This window comes from Rana temporaria, chromosome 8 (assembly GCF_905171775.1).
Source record: "Rana temporaria chromosome 8, aRanTem1.1, whole genome shotgun sequence".
Classification (NCBI taxonomy): domain Eukaryota; kingdom Metazoa; phylum Chordata; class Amphibia; order Anura; family Ranidae; genus Rana; species Rana temporaria.
In genome coordinates, this window is record NC_053496.1 from 144,139,667 (window position 1) to 144,148,260 (window position 8,594).

An 8,594-nucleotide genomic window follows, 5' to 3' on the forward strand; every position below is an offset into this window, starting at 1 on the left:
AGTGACCCTTTAAGCCGGGTACACACGGGCCGAATGTCAGAAAACAACGGCTGTAAAAACAGCCCCTGTGCATGTTGATCTGTCCAACAGAAGCCAGTTTCTGTCAGACGAGCATAATGGAAGACCAGCATCTGACCAATTCCCGATCTGCGCTCTCAGCCAATGGCAGGGAAAGGGGGGATTTGCACTTTTTATGAAACCATAAGTATGTTTTGTTGTTATATGTTGTTTGAACAGCCCTTCTTTCTGACACTTGTGTAAATAAAACCTATAAAATATTTTATTTTTCAAATAATCTGAATAAATAACAATTAAAAGAACATTTTCTTTAGCAACTTTTGTAGGGTTGTATCTGAAAATAGTACTATTTTAGTTGCAAATACCATTCTATATAAATATAAATCATGGCACTATCCTGTAAACACTGCTTATTTTTCATCATGCCCAGCTCCAAATATGCTGGCTACATTAGCTCTGATATTTTTATCCATACAAGTACAACAGTCTGCAAATTATAAGAAATCCTATGACGTCACCTTAGATTTTAATGAGGTTGGACTAGTTATATTTTTGGAAATTTCACAAATCAAGAATGTGCTTCTTGGTTCATGAACAGTTAAGATCATTAAGTTATGACCCCTGTGCACAGTATATTAAGGGCCTTCTTCCCTCCAGACCCTACACAAGTCTTCTGTGTTTACAGAATCTTCATTAACCAAGAAGTTCAAAGTGATAAGCCTAATTGATACACTGCAATCCAGCTCCAAGATAGGAAGCAGTGAACATTTTGGTCTGGTTGGTAACTGACAGTTGCTAGAAAAAAAAAAAATATCCACAGACATAACATTTCTTAGTCCTGTCAAATGCATGCAACAGTGCTTAGAGGAACTTATTAAATATTGGATCTGCTCAGAACCTTCGGACCAGAAAGACAAAGTTAAAGCAATTAATATATAATGTGGGGTTCCAGAATACCAGAGTTTGGCACTCTCTTGGTCCTCCTTGCAAGATTTACATTCCCCAAACCTTTGCCGGATTGGAAACAACAGCATCATGAAGAAGAGTTGATCCAGAAGTTATTTGGTGGGCAGAAGGTAGAGGGTCTAACAACAACCTGGAATTTATCAAGGGCATCAATGCCTTCGAAGCCAAAGATGAAACTACCCCAGTACATGATTGATATCTACAACCAATATGCTGTTGACAGGACATCAATGCCAATGGCTAACATAATCAGGAGCTTTGATGTTGAAGGTAGGTAGATACCAAAATGTTACACGTAAAATTTGACCCACATCTTGTTTATACAGTCCCCATGGAAAGAGCATTGAAATCAATCCAGAAATAGTGTTTATTGCATATCTTTTTGCACTGTTATCTAATGTGAGTTAAAGTTAAGTTTGTCATCCACGGTAGAATGTTTACATAAAAATAACGAAAATCTTGCCCATTGGCTAAGGGCAAAAATGTTAAAACAAGGCAAAGAGTAAAGTCATCAGGGTAAAGTCTAGCAACCATAACAACACATAAGTATTTTTCCTAAACCTGTCTGCCTTTAGTGATGACTGAATTCAGACTTGCTGCTATAGGGCACTGTACTTTGCACAGAGTAACTAACAATAATGAATAATTGATGAAAATTGAATCTGTTGGTGTAACATTAATACATTTTGATAAATCAAAATGTTAAATAATAAATGTAAGCTACATTCTGTATAGGATAACAGTTAAAGAAATTGTTGTGGTTATGTAATATGACATGTGCATGTGTCTAATAAGCATAAATATTAATAATAATAATAATAATAATAATAATAATAATAATAATAATACATAATACATATACATGCCTAAGCTTTTAAGGCAGAATATGTCTGCTGTATGAGATATGGAGCAGTTTGGCCATGTTACATTATTGCGTGTCAAAACACTTTGCAGTGTTGGAACATATCGCCTTCAGTACGTCACACTGTGTGATGTGGATAGTTGGGGGGTGGATAAAATGTAGGGGAGGGTGGGCTTGAAGCTGGTGGAGTTGTGCTTTAAATATAAAATAGCATGTTATCCTAATGCTTCCTCATAAAGATGTATCTGATAAAATACATAGTGGCTGATTTTTTTTATTATTAGGCAAGGGCACTGTCATATGTGTGTGTGTGTGTGTGGGGGGGGGGTTCGGTGCACAAATATCCCTAGCTCTGGGAAGCTAAGAGTTGAGACTAATAGATTGCACTGAAAAGCTATCCATTGTTGCGGTTATTTTTATTTGCCACAGTTTTAGCATAAAAGGAATAGGAGCAGCCATTGTCTACCTGCTTTAACGGTGTAGGCATGAGGGATGTCACTCCTTAGCCTTGATTCCCAACTTGGTAAGCATGCACTGAATTGTCTACTTGAGCTTATCCTCAAAACAGCAACTCTCTCAGTGAGGCCCAGGGTAGCTCTGGTAAGTGGTAACACAGGTAAACAGTTGGAGGGATGCAAGGCTCAAGGACACATGGGGGCACCCTACTGGAACCAGTGCACTTTTTTTGCAATTGGGAAGGTGGTTCTAAAAGTAGCTGGGTCTTCCAGAGAAGCTGTTTGTTATTAGGCTCCTGCCCGGCTGCCTGAGCACTGTTTCTGACAGTTCTACCTTCACCTAATTAGGCGTGGCCTCTATGAGTTGTTGAGGGAGGAAAGTTTGATGGCAAGTTTCCAAACCTTTTAAATACATCCTGTGCAAAGTGTAAAGTGGTACCCCAAAGTTGGGTTTCTGGGAGCGTCTCAGTGATTGAGTTTCTGTTCCATGTTCTGGGGAAAGAGGCAACACATCCTTGCCTCCATGAATGTCAGTTAATAGTTATTCAAAGAACTCAGGGAGCATGTACGTTAGCTGGGTGATCATTGGGCGGTGTAATAAAGTCAGGATCCATAGCTTCTCCTGGGGGTCTTGTAGATAATGTTGGAAGAGCAGTGGACAGTCACTATTGAACTTCTGGTGGCAGAGACATTTTTAACTCATGAACTTGGACAGTACTTCAAAACACTAAAAACTGGAGGTCTCGGTTTTACTTGGGTTCTTTTTTTCTGGATATCATATATTGGCACACCTGGAACAGACTGTGGTTGGCATACCCAAGTGACTTCTTAGCATGTTGTTTGTATGTTTCCTTGATGGTATGTGCCTTTACATCAGACTCTGTCTCCATGTTGAGGTCAAAGTCTGAGGCTGTCTGGTGGTCTGGCCGTGGGTCAGTACTGCCATCACATATTTAGCAAAGTCATCCACCATAATTAGAGTGTCACGATATCCGTCTTCGGACATGTCAAGTGTAAGAAAATTGATCATGAGTACTTTCAGGGGGACAATGAACAGACCATGCAATGTCAGCATACTTGTTCAAAAAACTGGAACAGACCCACACACAATAGCTTGCCCCTACAATCAGGTGAACATTTTGTGGACACCCCAGTGCCAAGCTGCCACATTAATTCTCTCTGCTACACAGAGGTTCCAGGCCTATGACAGTACAACCTACCAGGTCATTGATGAGTCATAGGAAACCATTATTATTTGGTACAGTATACCATCCCCAGGATGAGACAGGACCATGCACTCAACAGTTTTTGGTTTCTGGTATTAGATGTGGTCTTTCTCAAGGACTGTATTGCCTCTATTGATGTGGGGGAGGGGGTGGTAACACTGGGTATTTGCTCTGTGTGTCTCTGGCAAACTAATATCTTCCAGTACATGGGTGAGGTTCACCTGAGGCCTACTCCTAGGCCTTCCTCAAGACAGGGATTTATATCTCTTCTGCTTCTTTATCCACTTCTCAGTAAGTCCTGACTAGTGGATACCCTGACAAGATGTCTGCCAACTTGTTGCTCTTTCCAAGGTGATAAAGCAAGGTGAATTCAAGCTTTGCCAGATGGGCTGCCCAGCATTGCTAGAGTGCCAAGTTTAGCTTTTCGGAGATGTACCAGTGGATGGTAATCCATCCATTCCTTGAACTTGGCTCCTGTGATATACTCAGAAAAGCACTCAGTGACTGCCCACACAGGCCAACATCATCAGTTTGAAGGAGCTGTAGTTTGCATGGTTCTTATTAGTCACATATAGGCTTTGACTGGTGTAGACAATGACTTATATCTGCATACTGTACATATTGCATCTGGAAATATAAAATGTGTGTTGATTTGTTTAAAATTTAAAATTGTATAGATCTGCAAAGACACCTTTTAAAGCCTTTATTGGATAGGCCACAATTTCTAAGGGAGCAAGCAAGCACATTACATTAAAACATTTGTGTCTTGTTTTAGAGATTGAATATAGAAAAATATTAGAGTAGAGGTAGAGTTTAGCACCACCGAGAGTAGGCCTGTATGAACAGGCTGCAACTGATTGACTAAGTACACATATCACATCTTTAAAAAAATAGGACAGGCCACAATTTCTTTCTACTTCAGCGTGATTTCAACTACTAGAGTTACACCGGTTTGAACAGTTCAATTGCTGCAAATGGGGTGCGACTGTTCATCTGATTTTGAACTGTCAAATCGCATGACCAATCCCATTAGGGCTTAGTGTTTTTTGTTGTTTTTTTATTTTTTTTTATTTAGAAATTGCGATGAGCAAGTATAAAGTCACATTCAGTGACACATAACTGTACAAAGCAGAATTTACATATTTACAAAGATTGCCGTTTACAGAAACAGGGCTTAGTGTTAAAGTTGAACTGCTGGCTGCTGAACACACTATACATAGTTTGTTTTGGCCAAGCTGGCCCAAATGAACTATGTCCTTCACTAACCTGTGAGGCCACTGGGTGTACGACATAAACTGTAAGTAGCTGAGGCTACATACAGTATACTGTGTTCCTGGAGTAGAGCCAAGACTTTATGTCTCATATAAAGAACACAGAAGAGCCTACTGTAGCGGAACTAGCAGCCCCCCTCTCTGTCCCAGCCACTCGAATTAAGCTTTGAATTAATTGATTAAAAACATTGCTTGATTTGAGGGTCTGAGCGCCGTTGTGGTAGACTCTTCCATGTTCCAGGTGGGCAGGAAGTCTCTGCTCGCACCCGGGACACAGTGTGGTATGCTGCATGTAGCCACAGCTACATACAGTTTATACCGTGCATCCAGCGGCCTCTTAGGCTAGTGAGGGACATAGTTCATTTGGCCCAGCTTGTAAAGTGTGTGGAAATATGGAGTTCTTTTTAAACCTTAGATTGTGGAAAAGGTTCTTTAATGTGATGCCGCGTACACACGATCAGTCAAACCGATGAGAACGGTCTGATGGACCATTTTCATCGGACCAAGCCGATCGTGTGTAGGCCCCATCGGTTATTTATCCATAGTTTAAAAAAAAGCAATCTTGTTTTAAATTTAACCGATGGATACCTAACCGATAGAAAAAAACGATCGTTTGCAGGCACATCCATCGGTTAAAAATCCATGCATGCTCAGAATCAAGTCGACGCATGCTTGGAAGCATTGAACTTCATTTTTTTTCAGCACGTCGTTTTGTTTCACGTCACTGCGTTCTGACACGATCTTTTTTTAACCGATCATGTGTAGGCACGACTGGTCAGCTTTATCGGTTAACCGATGAAAATGGTCCATCAGACCGTTTTCATCGGATGGACCGATCGTGTGTACAGGGCATTAGAGCAGTTAAGATGTGAAGCTCCTCCCCCAATAAATTGGTACTAGCTAAGAGTGTCAACAACTTCATAAAACTTTAGATGCCTTCCTCAGAAAGCAGAATTCACAGGGCTATGGGAATTACTGGAAATTAAAAATCAAACACACACATATGCTGATCTTTTTTCAACCTTATAAAATATGTTACCGTTTCCATTCATTAAGAAAATGCCAACAGTTCCCTGAATGGTGCCAAGCAAGTGACCTCATGTGTTCATTGTGCATGGCAGTCACTTGGAACAGGACCCAGAAGCTAGAGATCGATCACTGCAGTAGTGATGCCTACTACAGTGATTTCCAGCTTTCAGGAGGATTCAACAAGTGTAGTCCAATGTAACTATGTAAAAACTGCCATTCTGAAACTTTTTTAATGATTGCATTGTAGAGAGGGGGAAAACATGTTCAGTTTATAGCGCTTCTTTGGGTGTCAAAAGGACAGTAATAAAAATCTGAGATTTTTTAAAAACTTTATAAAAATGTAAGCATGTTTTCCTCTTTAGATTATGCTTCTGTTACTGCAATTGTAACGTTATTATACTTTTTTGCAGAAATTTTTATATCATCACCTCAGAAAAGCTGCACGCACAGTCCTATTCTGCGATTCAACGTTACAATTCCAAAGCATGAATCAGTGACAAAGGCAGAACTCAAGCTAAAGGTATCTTTGGGAAAATGGGGTTTTGGACACCTCAGTTTATTCGATGTGGTACACAATCAACCGTCTAATATATCCGAAAGCACAAACAACTTCTTGGCATCTAAAGATGTTGAAGACAATGAATCTGTAACAATTGACATCACCAAAACTGTTAAACGGTGGATAGAATCTAAGATGGAAAATCACAAGCTTAACATGATCTTGAAGGCCAAAATGGGTCAGAATACTTGTGCCAAATCAGGAATGGTTGGAGTCTCTTATGACCGCAGTCACCCACCAATTTTAATAATATTTTCAGATGATCAGGGCAATCACATGAAAGAAACAAAGATGGAGCTGAGCCAGATGATACTTCATGAAAAAGATAGAAACCCCCGTATATTTTTCAAAAACACCACTGCTACTCACATGAAGGAACACAATGAGGTTTGGAGATCCGTAGCTGAGGGCAGGACAAGATTGAAACGGAGCACAAGAGATATTGGTTGTCATAAAGCATCTATGGTGGTACAATTTAAAGATATTGGCTGGGACTCCTTTATCCTTTTCCCTCAAAAGTATGATGCTGGTCAGTGTGTAGGGAAATGTTACTATCCAATATTGGAGAACATGACACCTACCAAACATGCTATTATCCAGGCATTGATGCATAATAATAAGGTTAAGGGTGTCGACATACCTTGCTGTGTGCCAACCAAACTTGAACCCTTGCAAGTTGCTTACATGGAAAATAATAGACCTGTCATTATAACAAATTATGAAGGCATGAAAGTAGTAGAGTGTGGATGCCGGTAGTCCTGTTACCCTTTTTATGGGAGATAATGTAACATGTTGAGACCTGGACAAGGTTATGACTTAATATATTTAATATTGGACTGAACTGTGGAAGGATTTCAAGTCTAAACTTGAATTTACCAGGTAATACACTACACTGATGATGTCCCCAAATTGGGATTTCCACCTGTTAAAAAAGGATAATTGCAATGTTACTAATGGGACAGGAACACGGGAAACGCAGGATGGATTGCAGCGGAACCAGGATTGCCTTGGCACTATTTTGCTTACATGACCAAAACAATATGTAAATTGGCATAATTAGCAACACTGTACTGTACATGGAACTGGTGACAGTAGACTAAAATGAGCATCATGAAGGATCTGACAAAAGGCAAAAGATAATTTTGGACATACTAGGCCTGTCTGGTAATTGCCAGCTTTTTCATGTTGCCAATCTAGACATGTATTTATATTTCTGTAAAATATGTTGTACAAACTGTATTCCGCTTTTGTGAACTATTTTATATATTACAAGTGCTTTAACTGACAAAATAAGCATTGTTGTTGCCCATTGCAACAACATTTTACAACCTTCCGAGGCATAGCAGCCAATAGGATTCATGTTTTGATTCTACAAATGCCATTTCCTAGTCCTGACTACTATATATTATAAAAAAAGAGCTTGCTGTTTTATGTCATTAGCAGTGGAGGCTTATTCAACCTATTCAGCTTCACACCTGGACTTAAATTATTCCATATCTATCTCTCCTACTCTTCTCTTTTGCATCCCTGCTCAGAGAAGAACCATATGACTCCTTCCATGAGTACTAGAGGTTTCCTCCGCACATTCAGGGCTTATACACTACCTACCTCTTTGCTCTTCTGCTCAGTATCGCTTAGTATTGCCATACCCCCCCCCCCCACTGGCTCCTTATATAAATTATGCTCACACCTGGCACAGATCACAGACACTACATATACAACTAGAGCGCAGATTTTGCACACATAGACAGACCAAATATCATGCAGTTTGTGAAGTCCACTCTGTGGCTTAGCATACGGCTTTGTGACTCTGCCATAGTGTTATATTGTCATTCTAAAGGGAAAACTGGTAACCTTTGGCCTATGTGGCAACTGGCAAACACAACCAACTAGCTCTTTTATAGCAGGGGCATATTTATTTGGGCTATAGAAATTGTATCGTATAAAGTGGTGGGCAAGGTGAAAGGTTGGTGTTCCTATCTACATGGTTTATCGTGATATGCAATCATATGTAACATACAGCAATAGTTTCCATTGCATCTCTGGGTTTCTCTCAATCATGTCAAACATGTCAAAACTTCAAAGGAGGTGCTGGAAGATTTGTGCCATCACATGGCAGTCCTGTTCTGATCAATGTTTGGCTGATGAGGTATCTTCACGCTGAGCCATCAGCCTAACACATCTTATTAGTACTGAACCTTTGGGATG

General features: G+C 39.9%; 1 protein-coding gene across 1 annotated transcript; it reads left to right on the forward strand.

Moving 5' to 3' along the window:
• The first annotated feature begins 648 nt into the window (after positions 1-648).
• LOC120909141 (dorsalin-1-like) lies at positions 649-7,625 on the forward strand. The gene is made up of 2 exons (XM_040320822.1): positions 649-1,254; positions 6,238-7,625. Exons 1-2 carry the CDS (start codon positions 957-959, stop codon positions 7,140-7,142), a joined length of 1,203 nt encoding a protein of 400 aa, XP_040176756.1. The 5' UTR covers positions 649-956; the 3' UTR covers positions 7,143-7,625.
• The last annotated feature ends 969 nt before the right edge of the window (positions 7,626-8,594 follow it).

Bases quoted from the DNA above. Each gene is read 5' to 3' on its own strand.
- LOC120909141 (XM_040320822.1), top strand. From the start codon at position 957: ATGTGGGGTTCCAGAATACCAGAGTTTGGCACTCTCTTGGTCCTCCTT. The intron at 1,255-6,237 runs GTAGGTAGATAC...ACTTTTTTGCAG, and splicing joins CAGGAGCTTTGATGTTGAAG to AAATTTTTATATCATCACCT.